At 39.6% G+C, this 22,773-nt stretch overlaps 2 protein-coding genes across 2 annotated transcripts; both read right to left on the reverse strand.

Moving 5' to 3' along the window:
• Nucleotides 1–676: 676 nt before the first annotated feature.
• On the reverse strand, nucleotides 677–3,764 carry smx5. The gene is made up of 5 exons (XM_085263920.1): nucleotides 3,676–3,764; nucleotides 3,415–3,482; nucleotides 2,071–2,101; nucleotides 1,898–1,957; nucleotides 677–1,145 (listed from the first exon to the last, which is right to left on the reverse strand). The coding sequence occupies exons 1-5, from the start codon at nucleotides 3,676–3,678 to the stop codon at nucleotides 1,020–1,022; spliced, it is 288 nt and encodes a 95-aa protein (XP_085120046.1). The 5' UTR covers nucleotides 3,679–3,764; the 3' UTR covers nucleotides 677–1,019.
• A 1,492-nt stretch (nucleotides 3,765–5,256) lies between these two features.
• inpp5d (inositol polyphosphate-5-phosphatase D) lies at nucleotides 5,257–22,613 on the reverse strand. Its single transcript, XM_085264558.1, has 27 exons — nucleotides 22,173–22,613; nucleotides 21,621–21,684; nucleotides 19,669–19,804; nucleotides 19,438–19,579; nucleotides 19,126–19,266; nucleotides 18,949–19,033; nucleotides 18,793–18,867; nucleotides 18,619–18,696; nucleotides 18,411–18,534; nucleotides 16,821–16,927; nucleotides 16,625–16,727; nucleotides 16,347–16,543; nucleotides 16,137–16,254; nucleotides 15,946–16,042; nucleotides 13,498–13,636; nucleotides 13,206–13,314; nucleotides 12,961–13,049; nucleotides 12,290–12,371; nucleotides 10,205–10,294; nucleotides 10,013–10,123; nucleotides 9,018–9,097; nucleotides 8,841–8,928; nucleotides 8,611–8,757; nucleotides 8,456–8,519; nucleotides 6,516–6,713; nucleotides 5,963–6,387; nucleotides 5,257–5,867 (listed from the first exon to the last, which is right to left on the reverse strand). The coding sequence occupies exons 1-27, from the start codon at nucleotides 22,310–22,312 to the stop codon at nucleotides 5,836–5,838; spliced, it is 3,261 nt and encodes a 1,086-aa protein (XP_085120684.1). The 5' UTR covers nucleotides 22,313–22,613; the 3' UTR covers nucleotides 5,257–5,835.
• Between the last annotated feature and the right edge of the window lie 160 nt (nucleotides 22,614–22,773).

The following is a 22,773-nucleotide window of genomic DNA, read 5'->3' on the forward strand; positions in this document are numbered from 1 at the left end:
GGTGGTGCAAGGATCAGAGGAAGCTGTATGGGAATATGCTTTAATTTTATTGTAATTTCCCAGTTGTAATCACTAGTTTGATACTCCTATGAAAAACAGCAGACGGACAGAAACAGACGTACTGCTGCAGGAAGCTTGATGCCCAAAATGCTGAAGAAAACAGCAACAGCATGAAGGAGATCAGACAGGCCAACTCCTTTTTGCATAATTGTTTTTTTTTGTTTTTTTTAAATGACCATTAATGACATTTGAACATCTCACAGCATGAAAGCCATTAAAGTATTCTTCTGTAAAATGTAACAGGCTCATTTCAGTCAGCTCGGTAGCTGGAAGGACAGATCACAGCCTGCAGTAGTTTAATGTCTGCGACATGGAGTAACAGAAACAAGCACCGGTACCCTGGATGTTTGACCACTTTGATTATTCACTGGAAAAAAACTTCAAAAATTTTGGCTTTAAATTGTGCTGCTTTGAGTAGGTCTAAATTTTTTTGGCTGCGGTTTTTAAAGCAGAGCTTAAATGTGATCGTCAGCCCTGAAAATCTGACGTGGACACTCCAGTACTCAAAAATACTGGAATAGAAAAACAGTTCTTCAGCAGCAAAAACTCAAATCCTCCAACATGTCACCAAGATCATCCTAAAAAAATAAAAAATAAATCACAAATGTCATGAAAATATAAATAAAATAATGTTTATTTCCAAGAGGCATAAAAAAGCCACAACTTGATAAGCAAAGCGTGCCTGTTATCATCAACATGAACATCACAGCAGGTTTCCTCTCCGGACTCTCTGATTAGTTTATTTCTATATAAAACCAAAAAAAGGGATCAAACGACGACATCTAAACCGTCTGTGAGGTTAAAAAAAAAATAACAAGAAAACAAAAACTGCAAATGATTGATCCCCAGTGTCAAACACACATTTTCAGAGACAAAGAGAGGCTGCACAAACTTAACCCAAAACCAGAACTACCCATTCATTGTTCCCCTTACCCCCCACCCCCCGTCCCGCAGCCCCGTCACTGCTTCTGCTGCATGGCTTCTTTCCGTGCAGCGTCCTGCAGCAGCTGAGTGTCCACTTCGTCTGCCGGCAGCTGAACGTAACGGACCACCGATCCACGGATGAAGCAGTTTTTCACAGACAGCTGCAGCAAATGAAAACAGTGTGAAGACAGACAGCCGTCACTCGGTGCTGGAGCTGCTGGTGAGCTTTAAGGAGTGCACATTCAAGGCCTTTCCTAATGTCCGAACTCTGATTTTATGCAACTTTTAAATAAGGAGCTAAAGTTTACACTTATGTTCTTGATGCTGTATTATAACAACAACAACAACACGGGGAAAAATATCTAACTTTAGTTTTTCCTCCTGACCTCATTAAAAACTGAGCAGCAGCAAATGGAGCTCACATACATGATGAAAACAAAGATGGAAATCTTGAAAGCTTTGTGTATAATAGATGAAAAACACAATCAATGTAAAAGATATTTGTGTAAACATATTTGTATAACTCGGGAGGAGCTGTTGTCTGTGTGTCTTTTTTGGGGGGGATAATTGAGCCCCTAATTATTTATCATACATCATTCTGTGTGGAAAACAGAAGTCCTGTGCAAATTTTCACCGCTGGAATATTCATCTAATCAAAAGATTCATCAGGTAGAAGGGCAGCATCTCTACATTCTCACATACAGCAGCAGAGAATGTAGTTTCTTTTACTGGTTGTACAGACCTCTGTAGCAGAACCTTAAAAACCTTGTAAGTACACTGCAACAGCCTTTTTTTTTTTTCTGTACACTGTAAAACTGTAAACTCCTGTTTAGCAGCGACAGCCTAATCTGTTTCTGTAGTCTTTTTTTTCCCCCTGTATGAAATGTGGAAAGTCTCCAGAAGCAAAACTTACCATGTGTGGATATTTCTCCGGATCTGTGACGCTGATGTCTGTGAGCTTGATGTTCAGGTACTGAAACACGCAAGCAGAGGACAGCGATGTGAAAACGGCATTTTAGTGAGCAATCGTGCAGAAATTTAAAAACTGAACAGCTTCCGTTTGAAAACAAATGAATTATTTCCAACCTGGTCAACAGAATGAAGCGTTCCACAGATGCTGAGGAGAGAAACACACACATTCATGAACATGACTCTGTTCACAAATACAAACCAAAATTGCTCAATTGATCTTTAGATTATGAGGCTTGGGAACAGCTCATCGGTATTTGGGTGGAATTTACAGTCAGGTGTGCCCAGGTGAAGCAAACACGACTTCTGAGGTTTTCTTTCTGACCTCAGGATTTCCATGCCAGTTATTGATTAATTTATGGGTATTTAAACATTTATTTCCACAGGTCTGGGTGGTGAAACAATAAGAATTATCACCAAAATATAATATTCAGTAATTTGCACATATTTTAGAAGCTGTACTGGAAACGACAGGCAGCAGCACAAACCTGTTGTTTTATTTTAAAACCGTCATTACTGACAGGCATCAGGACCCTGCTCCAAAGTTTAACTCTGAGAAGGGAACAGTTTGTGTTCAAGAAAGTCTCATTGTAGTTTGTTCAATCTACTCCGTCTATGAAAGAAAGCTCTGATACCACCACTGCAACACGGAAACAAAGCAGACAGGTTTGTGACTCTGATCTCACAAAACATTTTATTCCGCTTCACTTTTATCCGACATACAGAAGTTGAAGTAATGTTAAAACAAATGTAATTATGCGGCTGTGACCTGACAGGCTGCAACCTGGACTCAAAATCTTGCTTTAAGCTACATTTAGTCCAGTTTCAATCCTGTTTGAAGACACTTCAGATTTTATTCAGAAAACCCCCCCACATCATCTCCAACAAGAAGTCAACCACGACAATCATTTCATCAGTGGTCGTCAGTGTGACCAGTTACAAGAAATAAAACGTTCTGTGTTTTATGTCGACAGTTTCATGCAGATTAGTTCCATTTAAGCAGTGACAGCTACGGTAATACGTAATAAATATTTCAGTGCTGAGCTCATAATAGAGACTCAGAGCCCACTGATCGCTGTCTAAGGCCTTTCACTGATGACTGATTGCAGAAGTGCGTAACATAACGAACTAACCTGGAACTCTAACCTCACAAACTGAACAACCACAGAGTAAAACACACAGGAAATGTTGTTAGCTTGACTTTCTGAGAATGTGTATGACTGAGAGTGAGCTGTTTGTGTTGGAATATTCTTGCAGAATTCAATAAAACGGAACTAAAGCTGAGAAGTATTAAAAACTGCTGCAATGAAATGAAAACTAATAAAAAAAAATCAATATTCAAATTGTGACTGTAGGAGCGCTGCTGCGACTATTAACGAAGCTCCAAACAGCAATCGCCGACCAAACAACACAGGCCGGAAAACAGCAGGTTATGTGAGCGAATTGAACACGAATACTAACCTCAGGTCATTTTTGAGCTCCACCACGACGTCCTTCCCCACCAGCGACTTGAAAAACGAGTAAAAAAGCTGCGGAGCAGAAACACATGCTAACGTTAGCTGCACGGTTAGCGTGGCGGTGGGTTGTTTTTTTTTTTTTAAAGCTGAAAGAATAAAGGTTAGAGAGAAACACCGAGGTGTGCTCGGGTCAGAGGCTCTCTCCTGCCGCACCTATCTGCTATAAACTCTACAGAAAAGTCATAATTTCATCGTGATTCCTTACCATTCTTACTGCTGCCCTCTCCTAGCGGCGCGTCGCCTGTCGATGACGTAGCAAACCCTTAATATTCCTGAGACACACCAGGGTGTAATTACTAAAGTTCGCCACACAGAGGCGACAGAGCTAAGCTCAACGTTCATGCATGGGAAACGTTGCTTGCACAGTTGTTTATCTAATTGACTTAATTTTATTGCGATTTCCCCAAAAATACATTAATAAATAAATAAAAACTTCATATGAAAATATATTTCAGTTAAATAAAATAAAATATAATTTAAAGAGACAATAATTAAAAAAAGTTTAACACTGTCAGCTGACATTAACAAAATGCTTATGAAAAATACAAAATCTTTTTTTTCTGGTGCAACCAAAGAATAAATAAATATATGTTGGAAGTTTATAATTAATGCATCCAAAGTTTCAAATTACATCTTCTAGGAGAGGGTGTGGGTCCTTAATTTAAAAAAACAAAACAAAACACGAACTTAATAAAAATGACTTTTAAATTATATTTATTTATTTTATTTAGCAGAAAAAAAATGCACAATGCAAAGACAGCTGGTACCATAGTCGCTGTAATTACATTTCTGTAATTATGAATTTGTTTGTCTGTAATTTGTTTTTTCAGAATTTATTTGTATTTTTGCTTGAACTTTGTCATTTTGGGATTTTTGTTTTCAACTACAGACAGTTACTGTATAACATGAAAGGTAAGGAAAACCATGATAGGGCCTTCTAATTCTCAAATACTCAGGGTGGAAAACACAGCAACCGCTGGTGTTATTTCAGTCATATTTTAAAGTCAACATATGTGTAAAATATTTGCAGTGGAGTACATTCACACACTTGGACTTCATCAGAGACTTTGCTCTTCTCTCCTCAGCCAGTTCCAAAAGAGTTACCAACTAAACCAACAGAACTGGCTAGGCTGTTAGCCTCAACATCTACACCAAGAAAACACAGCCAATGTACACCAACGCATGTCTTCAACCATGTCTATAACTATTGGTGACTATTCCCCAAATATGCAGCATCTTCCAGCCAAACAAATACTCAAACATGGAGCTGCACAGAAGAACTGGGGTGTGTAAACATGTGTCATGAAATAAAGATGAGTTTTAAGGTGGGTAGAACATGTAGTAAGCATGACCCTTTGATGGAAAGAGGAAGAAAGGCTGATCAGAGATGAGTGTGCTGGCTGAGCTACAATAGCTGGGTCTCTGATGGGAACAGGAGCAAAGGCAGAGGCACAAAAGCGAGATGGGTGGAGGTTACAGGCTGCAGCCTTACGACAATGAAGAGGCGTAGTAGTAGAAGCAGTTTGTACTAAAAGTGCACATCAGGAACTGTGCCACCTCACCTTTTTAGTCACAGCTGATTAAAGAGAAAATGTAGATGTATTTCCAATAACACCAAGCCAGAAAGTCCCCTTGAATAAATTGCAAGTCTCAGACTGCCTGCAGTTCCTTTAGGGACCAGCAGATGGAGGCAAATCACTGCAGTGTGACCGGTCTGGTCCTCGCAGCAGATTGTAGCAGCCTACACTCCAAGTTTTAAAAGCAGTCATTTGTGACGTGACATAAAACACACACACAACATGTAATTCAAGCTTTAATATTGGAATTCATTGGAGCATCATTTGCACATATTAAAGGCAAACATGTCTGTGCAAGATAATACTGTGCGGTAAACATTCATCAGCTACTGTATAGTGTAAAAACTCCAAATGAAATGTAACAGTTAATTTAGAAGCAGGTTTCAGGTTCAAACTTACGTTCCAATGCGAGCTTTGCAGAAATCCAAGAAACTAAAAAATGAGTTTACATACATTTGAAGGCTGAGTTAGACACTGGTACACCCATTTAATGTCTCACTAGCACTCAGATAAGTAGATAACTAAGCTAACTACAAGCTAGTTAGCTTAGCTTAGCATAAAGACTGGAAATAAAGGGGAACTGCTAGCCCGGCTCAGTCTAACTTACAAAGTGAGTTTTTGAGGATGACAGGCAGATGAATTTTTTAGACCTTTGGACAGGTGCAAAGCTAAGCCAACTGACTTCTCTATGATGACAGCACAGATATGTGATTGTCCTCTAAAATGAGAGACAAGGGTTTTTAAAAAATATTTCCAGAAATGCAGCCAGGAAGCTGTACCTCTCAGTCTCACTTCACAGGGCGACCCGTCTTGGAAACGTCTGGATGCACAAAAAAAAGACAAAGAGATGTCATTTAGTGTATTATAGCTGTCTGGAAACCTGAGTAGGTTCCTTGCTGTCTTTGCGAGACTCACCAGGTCTTCCTGGTGGTCTGTGTTTGCTGGTGAGCTCTGAGGTGTCTCTGTAGTCTCTTGGTTTGGGGGTCTGGGGCTCTGGCACACCCGGTCGGGACTTAGCAGGCAAAGGAGGGCGGCTTAGGCCCATCCCGCCTTCTGAGCGTGAGGGCACCACTGGTTTCTTTTGTGATGGGGGATGCAGGCTGACTGGTGTTGGAGGCTGAGGTTTGTTCTCAGAGCAGGTGTAGGAGCGGTTGCGTGGGGTGGGCACCGGAGGGCGATCGGTATCTCCGTCTGCTGTTTTGGAGGATCCAAATAGCACATCTGGGGGTATGAGAAGGTCCTTCTGTTGTTGGTCTTGGTCTTTAGACCGACCATGTGATTTGGTCACTGAACCATACAACGGGTTGTCAAACATCTCTGACGTCTTTCCGTTCTCACCCCTGTCAGAGAAATCATAAGTTAATGACATCGGTTTCATTTTCTATAGAATCAGATCAGATAAAGGTTTAGAGGTATTTTTAGAAATGAAACTGAAGTGTCTTCAAACCAGAAAGAGGCTAACACTTACACAGAAGCAGGCTTTCCCGTGGGGCTGCGTGTGCTCACATCGTAACCCTTCTTTGGCTCTTTTCCGGCTTGTCCACCACAGGGAACATTTCGCGGTGGCATGCTGTAACTCCAGCCTTTATCTATCACATTCCCACCTCTGAATGACACTCCCATGTAATTGGGGTTAGAAATATCATGTGGTTGGTTGCTACAAGACCTGTTAACCAGAAAAAAGAAGAAGAAAAGAAAAGAAAAATCACACTGAGTAGTTTTGATGGTCCAAACCAGCAATCAAAATTAATCAGGCAACAGAAAAACTTGAATCGCAGTCTCATAGCTGCGATTTATGCCACCAGCATGACAGTGGATTGTTTTGCTTCTCTTAACTTTGATTCACCTTCTCCCCAGAGCACACTCCGTCTCTCCAGCATCTCTTCCACCTGCTCCCAGCTCTCACTAAAGATCACAGTCTTATCTGCAAATATCACGTATACAACGACCGCCTGACCTCATCTGTCAGCCTCTCCATCAGCACTGCAAACAAGAAGGAGCTCAGAGCTGATCTCTGATGTAATCCCACCCCCACCATGAGCCCATCAGTACCACAGTTCCTGTCTTGGCACCCTATCATCAGCCTATCATATTCTCTGATCCGCAAAGGCACAGTGCAGCTCGCCCTGACCTTCCCATCCACACTTCTCCATCAACATCTTAAAACAAACATCCCATCTGTAGAGCTCTTTCTCAGCATGAAGCTGCTGTTGTTCACTGATCATCGCCTCTTTTCTTAACTAGCTTCAACAACTTTCTCCCTTATCTTCATGGTATGGCACATCATCTTTATCCCCCTGTAGTTAGAGATCTGCACGTCACCCTTGTTCTTGAAAATTGGTGCTGGTTAACCTCTTCTCCCTTCCTCGGTCATTCTCTCACTTTGCAGGATGATGTGAAACAATCTGGTGAGGAAGTCCCCTGTCCTCCATCTTCACACCTCCACAGCTATGTCATCAGGACCAAAGGATACGTCCAACACCTTCCTAGAAGTTTCCCTCACTACTTCTTCATTACTCTACTTTTCCAGTCATTTGTAACTCTTCCCTACCACCCAGAGCCTGTCTCAACTCCAGCCTGAACTCTACGCATCATTCTTCCACCATTTAATCCCTAGCCCTGTCTTCACTTACTTCCTCTTCTTGATTTTCAAAGTCATCCTACAGCCACCCATCAGATGATTGTGAGAAAACAGCAATATATGATGTCCCGTATATCGCAAAGATTCAAAAGTATTAAACATGGATCAACTTCCGTGCAACAGGCTCATCTGTGTCACAAAACTTTCTCCCACAGTCATATTTTAACACTTGTAAGTGTGGTTTATGGCTGTAAATTCAATTTAAACTCCGGTGTGCACATGTTCCATATGATAGTCTTTACAGATGGAAACTGATCAAACATTTTCAGGTTCTGAAGAGGTTTTTCAAACTCTTTGAATGCCTTTAATCATAGAGGGCGATCATAAGCTACACAAAAATGTTGACCATATTAGACCTATCCCACAGGGTGATTAGAGAAATTAACCATATTACACTTTTTGAAGCTTTCTCAAAGCTTTGTCAAAGAAAGACATCGAACTGGTGATGCTCCAAGTCAGGTACAGAAAAAAAAATCTGTGCTGAATAAAACTTTGACTTTTTGCCAGTGTGCGTAAAACTCATTTGTTTGCAGAGGTTAAATATGTTTTTCAGCTGTGATGGGTTAAAAATGCTGGAAAAATCTTCACAGCAAAAAGATAAATTTCTGCATGACTTCATTCAATAAATTGAAGTTATTTTCCTGAAATAAAACAACTGATTTTGAGGGTGAGAATGTTTTTCGGATGTGGTTGATTTTATACGTAACGAGCCATGACAGAACATGAGGGAATGCATAACAGGTTCACAAACCCCCCCCAAATCTTACTTATTGAGGTCTCCAGATTTGCCTTTTGAGGCGATGGGGTCATCCCTTTCAATTTTGATGAAATCTGAAAAAACAACCAAAATGAGAACAAAGCTTCAAGAACCGAAGAAGAAAAAAATCGAACAAATACGTCCTGTGTCGAAGCTCAGCCTCACCGTATAGCTTCTCGGTGGGCTTGCCCTCAGAGGTGCGTAGCTGGATGCCACCTGTCAGTGTTCCCGTCTTCTCCCCGTGGTGAGTCAGTGTGATCTGAAACTCGGTGTAGCTGATCTCAGCGGCTCGCAGCGCGACACAGCCCTCTCCTTTAGGGATAACACACCAGCAAACTGTAAGCGCTGCTGAGCCCACCGTATCCAAATTGCAAGCTGTAATGCGAGCTCATTACCGTACGACTCGTCGCTGTCCGTCGACTTCACGCATATCAGGATGTGCTGGTCCAGAAGGTACTCAGGGTCAGAGATGATAGGGGTCAGCTTTAAAAGACAGAAACAATGACTATGAATAACGACTGACTGATGCCATAACTAAGTAGTGTGTGCTGTGAGCTGTGTCTGTGGTTTACCTCTACTTGGTTGCCAAACCAAACTTTTATAGACCCATCGGAGTGCTCGCTGTTCTCTCCCTCTGTAGTCTTTACAGTTTCTGTTGGAAATGCTTGCTTTTAGTCATTGTAGCCCGTTTGATGAGACACTTCACCCAATATTCATGCATACATACATGCATGCTCTGGCCTGCAGTGCTGTTTATTCATATTGATAGTTTTTGGTGTAACCTTTTTCCCTTTGTTTTGAGAAGTCTACTGCAAAGATCTTGGCTGTGCATGACATCAGTAAGAGTAGATAACATATAATCTCAGGCACAGCGAAGGTGGGCTTCAAGGTTAAAACAGTTCATTTCAAGCATGAATAAAATATAAATAAATAAATAAATAAAAATTAAAAAAATTAAAAGATTATTTTGCATTGTGAACAATGCAAAGCTCCTCTAGTAGAGTCCCAGAATAAGAGCATGGAACTGGAAAGGAGAGGAATTGGTCTACTTTAAATAGAGTAAGCAGTTTAATGTAGGAAGTATTTTCTCTCTAGTGTCTACACACATCGACCAGAAGAAGTGTGCAGCTAGCTGACACGGCAGTATTAATGTTTACATCCTGTCACACTGTGAGCAGCGGCTTCTCGGCACGGGTAGGTGCACACTGATTTCTGCACAGTGGTACTAAGAGTGGGTGTAGCTCACCAAAGAGAAAACAACTCCCAGGAGAATTTTCTCACAGCCAGGCTTGTGGGGGATTTTTGATTAATAAAGTTGTGGTTTCAGGAAAGTGTATTTGTCACCTGGTGGCAGGATTCTTTGTATTTTTACAGATTTGAGAGTTTAGTGTTTGCTTTTTCAATTTGTTTCCCTTTGAGTGCCATCAGTGTCCATTGCATTCTGACTGTGACTCATAGACAGCACTTACAGTCCAGAGGAAGCATGATTTTTATGTGATTTTGAGGCAAACTGTTCCTTTAAAGCAGAATCTAGTGAGATGCGGTCAATCAGAAAGAGGAAACCTACTCTCCAAGAAACTGGAATGGAATTCGATGAAGAACTTGGTCTTCGATTTTGTCGACAAGATGGCCACACAGTTCATGATCTGAATTCCACCAGGAGGCGCACTGCTGGGATCTGAAAAATAAAAGCGGCATCAGACTGCGGCTATTGAGCGGACTCATCTGTGGCGTAGGTTGGGTGGGGGGGGGGTCATACCTTGTTTGGAAACGTACTGCGAGGCAACTCCAACTTCAAATGAGGCGAACACCGGGGAGTGGTCACTTGTCATGATGTTATTAGTGCACCCTGCAAGTTCACACAAACACTTATAAACACTTCTGTGCATATTTTACACATATTAAGCCTGAAAGGACGTCTCAGCTGCAGTTTCACTTCAATCTTTGGACACTTTTGCGTTCAAGGGTTTTTTTCTTATTTTCTAAGTGCGAAACAAAACGTGAAAACAAAAGAAGAAGAGCGCGAGGGCCACAGAGAATGAACATTAGAACAGTGGAAATCTGACTCTGATCAGTCAAAAATCAGAGGTTCTAAGAGATGCAGAGGAAGTAAATAGATGTTAATCTGCATTGTTCTACCTCAAAATATGGAGGAAAGGGTGTAGTTTGATGGTGGGATCATCATTTGTTTTTCAGTTGGACACAGAGTGCTGCATCAAATGTTCTGTGCTGGTTTGAGCTTAGAGTGAAACAAAAACAGCTAACAAAAGGTCAGTGTGTGTGTGTGGTCCTGGTGATGAGCTCATGAAGTTGGCTGAAGAAGTGACGAGCGTATAAACTGCATTTACATTTCATTTCATACACTTGATAGTAGCAAACTCTTGAATGAGCGGGTGTGTCAAACTTTAGTCTAGTACTGTACATTTTTATACATTATTGATCTATATATAAAATTAGTGAACGATTATTCTCTATATATTATAAAAGGTCTAACTTTAGGAAATGTTCATGGTTTTGCTACAGCTCAATGAAGACTGCAGTCAGCAGCAGCAGTTGAAAGATTAATACGATAAAATGGCTCATTATTTATTTTATGTAGGCACCAATAAGTTCATATTGGCTGCTTGGTCCAGTTAAAGACAGTTATTTGGAATTAATTAAGTGAGCTAAACTCTCTTTTTCCACACACACACACACACACTCACACACACACACACACACACACACACACACACACACACACACACACATATATATATATATATATGTATATATATATATATATATATATATACATATATATATATTAGGGGTGCAACGATACACAAAATTCATGGTTCAGTTCGATACTTTGTGTCACGGTTCGATATTTTTTCGATACAAAAAAATGTTCATGCCTTTTTAATTTGTCATATAAATATATATTTTAACTCAAAAGACAGAAACAATCACTCATCTTTGGAAAAGAGTTTATTACAGAGAAATGGCTCTTTCCAAAATAAAAGCTATATTCTTTTTATACGCTTCTTCTGGGCTATATTCTCAGCAGCCTATTAAACATATCAGGTCCCCATAAGGAGAATCATGTGCTAACGGCTATCTAAATGACTCGGGTAAAGTTTGTAGCATGCGTGCTTGTTGTTTTTGTCTGCTTCCACTTGTCTTTGCACTAGGATGATGTCGGCGTAAATGTGCAGTCATATTCATTGTGTTCCCACTAGTGCTGTCAGTGTTAATGTCGTTAAAATGACATTAACGGCATAACGCGGCAAATCTCTGTTAACGAGTTACCGCTGATCGCCCCGTGCGTGGGACTGGACGGCCAACACGTTAACAAGCTGACTGCGCTAACGCACTAGTTCCCACCAATTGAGCATTGCGTGGCACATCCGACATACTGTTTTTTTACTTTTGTCCATGACACGCTTATCATCAGGGTCATGCTTCACATGAAAACCAAGATAGTTCCAAAGGCCAGATCTGAATGAGGGTGGGGGAGGTTCAATTTCGGCTAGCGTTGAGGCAGTTGCCATGTTGCAACGAGCTTAGCTTCTGTCTTGCTAGCTTGCGCTGCGATCAGTGGATCTGCACTCGACAGTGCAGCCTAGGCGGAGTAGTCGAACGCAGATTCACTGAGCGCTCAACACAGACAGCATCGTCAGAAGAAAAGTTGATAAAACAAATAAATTTTTTTGTATTGTTCATACATATGCCTACCGAACCGAAAGCACTGTATCGAACGGTTCAATATCGATACATGTGTTGTTGCACCCCTGGTATATATATACATCCCTGTATGTATAATATAGCCGCAGAAAAAAAGGTTTAACAGAAGATTACTCACCGTATGCTTGGCAGACAACATGAACCAGAGGATATGACTTTCGTAGGACGCGATCACACCAGGATGGCAAATTGTATTTTGTCTGTAGAGTTAAAATCATCTTAATTTTAATATCAATATAAAATACTTGAATTTTCAAATTGAAGACTGTAAAACAATTCAAGTATAACTCTACATAAATAGCCCAACATATAAGAAGCATGATGGGCAGTCATTTGTGGAAGAAACATGAGCAAATAGCCCTGCTAACGTGGATCGGTTCAAGAGATCGTGCTGCATGTTCAACCGTTTGCTATCAGTAAATGTGATTTTTGACTTTTCCTAAACTGTCGATGAAAGAATAATAAGCCAACAAAAATCCAAACCAAGAATATTCAACGATAGGTAACTTAAATTAAAATTAAATTCAAAAGATGAAACCTCATTAAAATGAAATAGGCTGTAAGTACACTAAAAGTATGTAGTTAAAATTAAGAGTACGTTAAAACAAATAAAATTAAATTTTATGCATAATAAGAAACTAATAACATTCGAACATGATGAAGTGAATAAAATAATTTGGGATTAAATTAAAAAAAATTACAGCAATGAAGCAGATAAAATTAAAAGTCTCAGTGAAGTGACCGTGATGCATAGTAGGGGAACAGAGATGTGATAAAACGTGAGCTTACCCCTGTCGCTTTGGCCTTTGTGTAGGCGTACCTCTCTCGTGTGTCTCTTTCAAATCGATACGTGGGCGCGAATGTGATTTCTTCTTCAGCTACAATCAAAATAGAATAAAACCCGTATGTATGCAAACACAATTATAAGAAAAAGGACAGTGTTTTGCAGAAAATCCCAAGCATGGCAACAACAGTGAAGACACTTCTTTCTGCTGTATGCCTACATGTACTGATCAGTATTCATCAAAGCTCACCAAAATGCAAGAAGACCTTGCTCTCTTTCCTCTCCATGCTGAGCTGGTCTTTGGTGAGCAGTTCCTGGTACTGCTGCTGTTTGATCTTTGACACAATGTTTTCAGCTTCCTGTGAAGGGAACAGGGGAAAGTAGTGACTGGAAGTGTTAGCAGCTGAGAGCTCAGACACCTGACAACCAGCAGGGTTTAAAAAAAACAAAAACATAACCATGCATCTGAGAGAAAAACCACAACAAAGCAAAGTCCATGAATCTGTATGTAAAGTAGATATAAAACAAGGTTTATGACTTACAGAAGATGGCATTTCAACGCGGTAGTTCAGATCTCCAAGCCAGAAGAGGTGCGTGAAGCGATGTGTGATGTCAAACGGATTAAGCTTCTTGTCTCCTAGATTCAGAAATCTCAGGATGCTGGCATAGTTTTGATTCCGTCTGCAAATACAGCAAAAAATATTGGAGTAACATCAAAAATGTGAGGAATCAGTGGAGGAAGCAATAAAGTTTTCTGTTTCTACTGCCATTTAGCAAAACGTTGACTTTTAAAGCAAGGCTTCAGAAAGAGGAGGATACATATTCATCATTTATGTTGTCCAGGTTAAATATAGGTAAATAAATAAATAAAAAACATGAATAATTTTTAAAAATCCGACATGAAAAATGACAAAGATGGTTGCCATCGTGGCCGTGTGACTAGTATAAGGGGATGATGATGAGAGTAAAAAAGATGGAAAATAAATAATTTTTTTAAAAGTATAAAGTATAAAGATGGATGTAGCTTGCTGGGTTGAAAAGTGAAGCTAACATAGAATTGTCTTAAACATGGATGTTTTTCTAAAAACCAGCAGGGGGCGACTTCTGCGGTTGCCAAAAAAAGACTTGTGATTGTGTTTAAGACAGCCGCTGCCGACTCCCACTGTAACCTCAGTGAACACTCGCCTGAAGGCTTCACAGGCTCAGTCTCTAGTTTCAGATAATATTGAATAAAACAGCTGTTTTATTTTTTAAATTAGTCAGAAAGGATGTTCATCCAGGGTAACAGCTAGGCAAATACACAGATAATATGAAGGATGGACATGGGTACTGTGATGTCACTCGCTGGTTTGTAAAGTTCCATTTTGAAACCTTGAGATGAGCGTTTTCACCAACGCCATCTTGGCTGCAAAAAACCCAGAGTGATGAAGGGCACGGTACTGATTTTGAAGCCACGCACTTGGTTAGTGACTTATAAGCCATTAGGCGATGAGCATTATTTAGTGGTTGCCTTTAAACGTTTTGCACATGTGTGTTTCACAACTCTCACTGAATCGCCCTGCAGACGATTATTTATTGGTGCTTTGCTTTAGCTGAGTGCTTAGAACTACTAGTGAGTATTTGCCGTTTCCTATTGGTAGGAGTATTTTTAGTTGAAACATTTGTTTTCAGCGGTTTTGGTTTGCTGACATCTTTATTTTGTTGTGTATTTTAAATTCTTTCATAACAAATGGTAAATGGACACCTCGGGCTCTATCTGAGCACTCATAGCGCTTTGTACAACTTGCCTCATTCACCCATATTCAAGGGCTTTTTTTTCCCCCATGGTTTTTCTACTTACTCTCCAACATTCACACACACATTCAAACACATTCTCAGGGTTCGTATCTTTCCCAGGGATATTTGGTATACAGACTGGTTCAGGCAGGGATTGAACCACCAGCCTACCAATTAGTAGATGACCTGAATGGACTTTTCATTTTTACTCCCATCCTCCCCTAGTTCATTTTTGGAAAGTTAGCATTATTTTAGCAGTTCTGGATCCAGATCTGGACGAAACCCCAAATTGTTGGTCTGAGGCAAGAAAAATAACAAATGTTTCCAAAAATGCAGTAGCTAGGGCAGTAATCAAGCGTTGCGATCAAATGTTGCAACGTTAATTTCTGATAATCGTGCAAATTGTTGTGTTTGATTAGAATAACTGTGGTCTGTCCAAATAAATACATACTGCACACAGTGCACAACATGAAAATGTACTAGATTGAGTATACCTACCAAGCTGCAGCTCATTTTGTCATGCAGAATGCTTGTTAAGTTGACCATACAAGCACTCAAACCTCAAGGTTCTTTTTATAGGTTAAGGTAAAGGTCCTACAATATTTAGCAGCTAGCACAATTTAACTGCTAAGCTAATATTTAACAGATAATGTTAACTGTTTTTGCAAAGACGATTAAAAAAAGTGTTTCTGGCTACATTTTGTCAATGTCAGCAGCAGGCTAAAACCAAATTGTGCTGATTGTTAGGCACATTTACATTTCCTGCTTTCCATTTACTGAACTGCTAAGTTTCTGTTAGGAAGTAGTGAATAATTGAACAGGGGGGTATTTTGCACATGTCACTAGACAATTAGGATTTTTACCTCCCCATCCATCATTGAAATGACACCGTTGTTGATATCTGCATCGGGTTTTCCCTGAAGAGGCTATAAAAATGCTAGCGCATTTCAAAGAGATTTGTGACTTCTATCAAAGGAAAGCCGCAAAGAGTTGAGTTTAATTTGTTTAAGCCTAGATACATTTTTTGTTGATAAATGTCCGGGGTATTGCCTTAACTAAAGGCAAACCAATCATGGTTATTTGCATAGTTACCCTCAAAGGTTAATTTTGAGCCCAGGAACCCTGTGTATATGTATGTTGTATATGTTTATATGATGTTACCAATCAATTCAAACTTTTTAAAGATACTTTGAAAAGTGTAACTTTCTCCTCACCTGAGCTTCTTCTCACTTCCAGAGGTCAGATGACTGTTGACAAAGCCAAAAGATGTCCCATTGAACATGAAGGACACTCCTACTGCGCCCTTGTTTCCTGCAATTGAAACCAGTAAACACTGATGGGTCATTTTTCTGTGAACTTTTATGAGCAATCATTACAGGCCTCAAGGAGAAGTGGAACTGCTTACCCAAGGTGTTGGCGATTCCTGTCTTCACGCTGTCTGAAAAAACATGAGAGATCCTGTTTTCATGCTCAGGCTTGGCCAGGACCACGATACGAATATTCCACAGTGTGTGAATTGCCACCTGGATGTTTGGAGATGTTTAGAATATTTGATTCATTAGTGCTTTGTGTTTGCATTCAGCTACAAATTCAAAACTTTGCCACAGTTACTCACTTGTTTAAAGCTAATGTTTGTGATGTTCCTCAGGACACCTTTCACTGTATCTGCCCATTCTCGCTCACCCAAAGGATCCTCCTGAGTCCCAATGACATAAAAATCATGTGGAATATGATCTGCTGTGTCATCTTGTGTCTTCCCTTGGCCCTTACACTGAAACCAGGAGTTGATGTTCGGGGGAGGGCCGGCATTTCCTGTAGGTTTGCAGATCCGTTTTTATATTATATACAGTTAAGTTAACTGAAGCACTGAATTCTGTATGACATCACTGTTACCCATGTTCCAGGTGCCAACAAACACTGTGATCATGTCTGGTTCAGGCTTTTCTGAGTGTTTGTTTTTCATTTGCTGAAGCAGCTGACAGAAGCCCTCTCTTTTCTGGATTCACAAGACAACAAAACACATCACATTTAATGAAGTGCACATGACTGAGGTCAGAATAGGGAGCATTGCCTTTAAAAAGACGCTTACCTTTGTGTCATCAAACACAAACTCTTTCCGCAGAACTTTTTCTTTCTCCGTCTCCACCGCAATGACCAGCTTGGCGTGCATTTTCTGGGATTTCACCAACTGCAGGACTGATGGATAAGAGCAGTATTCTTATTAAGTTAAGTGCTTTTGATAGTTGAAAGTAGTTCTTGACATTTGTTTTCACACATGCTATTTGCACTTGCTGCAGAGAAGGTGCAACTTCCAGGCTGAAGAATCAAGCACAAAGTCTGCAGCTCCTTTAATGAGGCTGTCTCAAAAATCAAGGGACTCTTCATAGACACTGTTGTTAAAACATCAAGTTTCACAGCAGTAATAAACATTTTTTTCCACTTCCAATAAACAAAAATACCTCCCATCTGTTCTCTTTTACTTATCCTTATCAGGGTTGTGAGAGGACTTGAATCTTATCCCAGCTATCATAGGGCGAGAGGTGAGGTCACCCTGGGCAGATCGCCAGTCTGTCCCCCCTTCACAACAACTCCGGTGAATTGATTTTTTCAAACTCATCTATCTGCTTCTTTGATTGTGCGTTCACTATCTGTCAGGCTTCACCTTTACTAACTGTAGTCACTTAACTGGATCTCTTAGCACTCATAAAAATCTTTGCTACATCGCTTCAGTTTATGTATATGAATACAGCAAAATGAACAAACTTGCAACAGAGTCATTCTCTTCTCCAAAACTGGCCACTTCTGGCCAAAAAGCTCAACTTGAGGATTAAAAACAAAGAGTCCAAAACGAATACATAACATTAGGGTGGCTACATTCATCTTTTATACTGTCTGTAGTAGCACGCACCAGTGGTCCATGTATGACGTTTTCTACATAATGATTTTTAAGGCTTACTGACTGATTAAAACTCTTATGACTACAAGTCCCACTTTATCTGTCTATTAGCATGGAAAAATTGCTTTTGTGGCACTACTTAAAGTTCCTAATTTCTTAAGATACTGACCCGAGTCAAATGTACCACCTGAATACATTTTTCTGAACTTTACAAACTCAAAGATGTTCTTATATATAATTAGTAATTTAGAAAACAATAACTGTAACTGCTTCCTCCAATGAACCAGGCTAATGTACCTTCTCTGTGGTCTCACACGTGTAAGAGCAATCTTCTAACGATTAGCGTGTTCTTGAAATATGTCAGAATGTTTGATTCTAATAATAAATGTTTCATTCTGGTAGCTAATTACTCCAAAATAAAGACCAAGTGAAAAACATTGCTTCTTTTCTTTGCAAAACAGCAGGACAGAGCACAGGGTAAAATACAAAAGCTCTGGTGGACACTATAGGCACTGTAGCCATTTAGTCGAGTCTAGAAAATATAGCAAGATACTGTAAAATATTCCGCCAACACAGAACACTGAGTTTAAGACCTTTGTTTTTCTATTGTAACGTCAATAGAGACAAGGGATCACCAAATTTTATTAAAATCCTTCCAACAAAATTAAAAAAAGAAATCACCAAAGTGATTTTGAGATTAATCCGATTAAATTAATCATTCTGATGTTTGCATTTTGTGACAATCAATTGTTTGAGATAGAAATGAACTCCTCAAGTCCTTACTTTTATTGTGCACAAAGTATTTGTCTTCGGGTCCATCTTTTGACTTCTTAAAGTAGAGCTTCCCACTTTCAATGTCCACTTTCAGGAACATCTTTGTGGAAATACCAAGAGATTCTTGTTTGACCTACCAGTGAAAGAAGAAATCGATCAAATAAACCATACACACGTATGACAAATGTTATGTAGACATAAGTACTAAAGAAAGCACCTCAAACGTAACGACTGGTATGAGAGATTTCCGTGGGCCCGCATCAAATCCAACATACTCAAAAACAGAACCTTTAACCTGAAAAAAGGAAGCAGAGTCGTCCTTTGTAATATCTTATAACATTTTCTATTATCATATAAAAAGCTGTTGTTAAAACATATTACAGTACTTTACCTTATCTTCTATCGAGTAGAGCAGTTTTGTTAGTTGCTCAAGTCTACAGGACACAGGACCCGAATCACAGAAATTCTGAAAATAAGGAGGAAATACATGAAGAGAGCAGCTTTTTAAGCGCTGATAATACTGCAAAGGATCATGGGTGCCACCAACTTGTTTTGGTCCAATCCCTGGAGAGAGCTGTTGGTCGAGCGTTCTGTGAAACACCTCCAGAGTTGGCATGACGCGGGAAATTTCACTGCCTCGCAAAAAAGTTCAGCACGTGGGTCAATCAACCCAATCCATTCAAGTGTATGTAATATTACACATTCCATTAAATGGACACCATACCTGTTTAGGTTCTTGCAGACTGCCATTATAAGCTTCTTGAGGCCAGGCAGGTTAGGGTTACCGTTTTGAACTTGTTCAGCATCTAAGCAGACTGAAGTCCTGAAGTATTCTTGGATGGCCATTTCATGCTCTTCTGGTAAGCTGGAGACATAAGAGAAATGTAAATTAAAACACTTCTAGTCTCAGTTAGCTTCAGGAAAATTCATATTAGTAATTGTTTTGGAAAGTTTGGTGCCGAATGCCTAAATTCTACTTTTATAGTGCTGTTGTAGGTACAAGAGACATTGCAACTGTCTGTAATTGTGACCATACATGGACAAGTCCATATGCTGCAGTTTCGCCAGGTATATGTCTGATAAGGATTTGGAGGCTTGCTCTGAAGTCTTGGAGTCACCGTCCTTTACATCAAGTGGGATGTTTCTGGGTGGGAGCTGTGGAGGATGACTGTTTTGTTCTGCAGAATAGACATAAAGTGTGTTTAGGACAAACAATACTTTCTCATCCATATCAAAACCAATATAGAGACAAAGTGAAGTTTTTGACCTGGCTCCTCTTCTACCTCCTCCTCCCACTGGACAGAGTACTGCAGGTGGGTGACTAAACCCATGTTGGGGCTATAATACGCCTCCACCAGCTCAGGTAGCATTGTGAAGAACCTAATAGGCACTCCTTCAGATGCCTGCAGAGCAGATAACAGCAAACATTTTTTTTAATCACTCTTTGTAAACAAAAGGATGAATTTTGTTGTTGTTACCAAAGCAGATGACATAACCTGTAAGTGTTACTTCCCATATGATGTCAGACCTGTCTACTGTCTGCGGTATTTTCCAGTTGCATTCTAAGACATTCCTTTGTAATTTTGCAATTTATTTCATTTAAAAGAACATATTATTACCCATAAATCATCAGCTATTTTAAGGAAGTAAACATATCCCTGCTCTGTCATAAGAATTAAATCGTACACTTAAACCATTAACAGAAATAGGTTTTAAAAACTATAGTCCCTTAAATAGGTTTGGTTTCTCTATATAGCTACATTGCATTTAGTCTCTTGTGCGGCTCGTAAAACTCAATTGTGAAACTTGCAGTCATTGGGCAGTTACATTATTTTAAAGCACTTTCTTTAAACTAAACTGCACAGGTGTACATTATTACCTCATCTAACAAGTTTTTAAAAGCACGAAATGGTCACATTTTACCTGGCACGTTAGAAGGTAACAGTGCTGACTTATCGTTTCCTAGAAACCTGACACGTTGCTACTTCATACCAGTAAACTTATTTCAGGACTCAGCACATTTTGCTGTTACAGAATTTCTATCTAAGGCCACGGGTTTGCATAGCAATTATACATAGCTGTTATGTCAGTGCATAAGTCAGTCATTTAGAAGCTCTCTAGCATTTTCACCTTTTTTTTTTATAATTACAGTATTTAAAAAAAACATACAGATGATACTCTGTTCAATCTTTCTGTCAAGCCTAAGGCGTTTATATCCTCTCTGTGGGGCCTGTTAGTTTTCTAATCTCTTCAGACTTACACTGCAAAGCTGACACTGAACAAATACCAAGATAATGAAGCATCTGCTGATCTGCTTCTGATCAGATTGAGTCTTGCTTTTATCATTGCCAACTAATTTACTGCAAAACTCTTAGTTCCTGCTTCAGTTTCTGTACTGGCTCATTGTAGGGTAGTTCGCCAATGGCAGATTAAATACAAATGAGAAGCAGGCATTTGTCATTTGCTGAACCATAAAGTCTCTTTTCTATAGATTTAAAAATCATAGTAAATAACAGAGGTATTTATGGCTTTTTTAGGGTGATGTTGTTGTGCTCCCAGTCTGTAATCCTAAGTCTGTAAATTTTACATTTTAAGGCTTTTAAATTACTATCAGTGTAGCTTTGTGAGGCAATGATATTTAGTGTATAATAAGAGAATATGTTTTAAACTGCAGCCTTGTAAGCAGCTCTGAGTTACTGAGCTAACAGACAGTTTTGTGCTGAAATCTGTATGCCTGCATGCTAACATTCAACAGAGACTACCTGCTGATGTTTAACATGTCATCTTTATTCTTTCAGTTAATGCTCATACCTCCAAGCTGAAGCTATTAATACTTATTAATACTGGGGGTATTCGATCATCAGATTGAAATTCAACTATAATGATGCATTATTGTGTTTATTAAATTTTATTCTAATCAATCTGATAACTGGAAACGTCACACGTGCGCGGTCATACACCAAAAATACATGCGGCTTCAGATTCTAGTGATCTTGAAAGTCATTTACGCATTCATCTCGCCTGTTGTTAGGATACTTCAGTCTGGGTCAAAGTGGTGGACAGTAAATACATGTGTGGGCTTACATCTTTAATTAGGTTACAACTGAGCATTGCACTAGCAATGTGTGACTAATACTTTTGAAAATATCATTTCATCTTCACAGTACCTATAATAACTCATCTGGGTTCGGACCAGAACGATGGAAACTGTGAACCCACCTGGACAGAGAGCTTCTTGTCTTCATTTGGCAGGATTCTGTATGTGTACACACAGTTCTGATATCTGTGGATCAAATAAATGCAAATGTCTGTGGTTGGAACATGGAATGAATGTAAGGTGAAGAAACAAGCGGATTCAATGTGTTGAGTGAGCAGTTGGAATCATTTTTAAATGAAGGTTACCCAATGGAAGATGATGTGCAGAGGGGAAAGGGTGGTGCTTTGTGGCTGCACTGTATGCAAATAAAAGGGAACTAGTCTTGTGTTGCAGTGTGTATGTGCAAAAAAAGAAAAAAAAATGTAATGTGATATGGTGAGACAGTTTTAGGAACTTTAACTAATAACTGTGTTATAGCTACAGTGCACAAACGATCATGTTTGGAATTGTGTTTCTTGAACAAAATATACAGTTTGACAACCAGATCGTGTCGATTCGATAAGATTCACAGCTGGTGCTGCATGTCACGAAGGTTTAATGAAGTAGAAACATGAAGTATATGCAGGCATTTTAGAATCAACCGCGAGCCATAATAAAAAGAAACAATAACTTACAAAACACAGAGGGCATAGGCTCCCTGTATGGATTCACTGTCCCGGATGAGGAAGCTTCCATCTCTTGCTGCTTTGGAAAGTAGATCCTCAGCTTTGGATCGAGTTATATTGCCATGGTACCAAGGTTGATAACTTGGCATCCTGTTTTTCACCCAAGAGCTCGATCTCAGGAGCTTTGCATGTGATCTCAAAAAAAATGATCCCAGCAAAACAAAGTAGACTCAATTTTTCTTTCTGGCTATTTTCATCTTCTCATGGTGCATACTTTTTAGTTCTTTCTTTCACTTGTTCATCCACTGCCTCCGCAAATTGTAAAAGGAAGCTGCTACTAGCTCAGCCCTGAACTTCCTCATTTGTCAAGTTAAAGAGAGGAGGGCCCTAGTGCCTTCACTCGGCCTCTTCTTTAACATAGCCGCACAGCTGTAAAATGGAAATACACACTTTTGTTTGCACAGTAGAAATCTTTATCACCTTACACGAATGATTAACCAGCATACCTAACCTCTTTGGTTTACTTGTTCATGTGAACTTTCAGAAAATAATGAAGTTATACGTAAAAAATTGAGCTACAAGAAGTGAAAAGAGGAAGTAAGAAAGAAAA

This window comes from Mchenga conophoros, linkage group LG23 (genome assembly GCF_057382185.1).
Source record: "Mchenga conophoros isolate Kocher_MC1m ecotype Shallow Benthic linkage group LG23, M_conophoros_male_GT1.1, whole genome shotgun sequence".
Lineage (NCBI taxonomy): Eukaryota > Metazoa > Chordata > Actinopteri > Cichliformes > Cichlidae > Mchenga > Mchenga conophoros.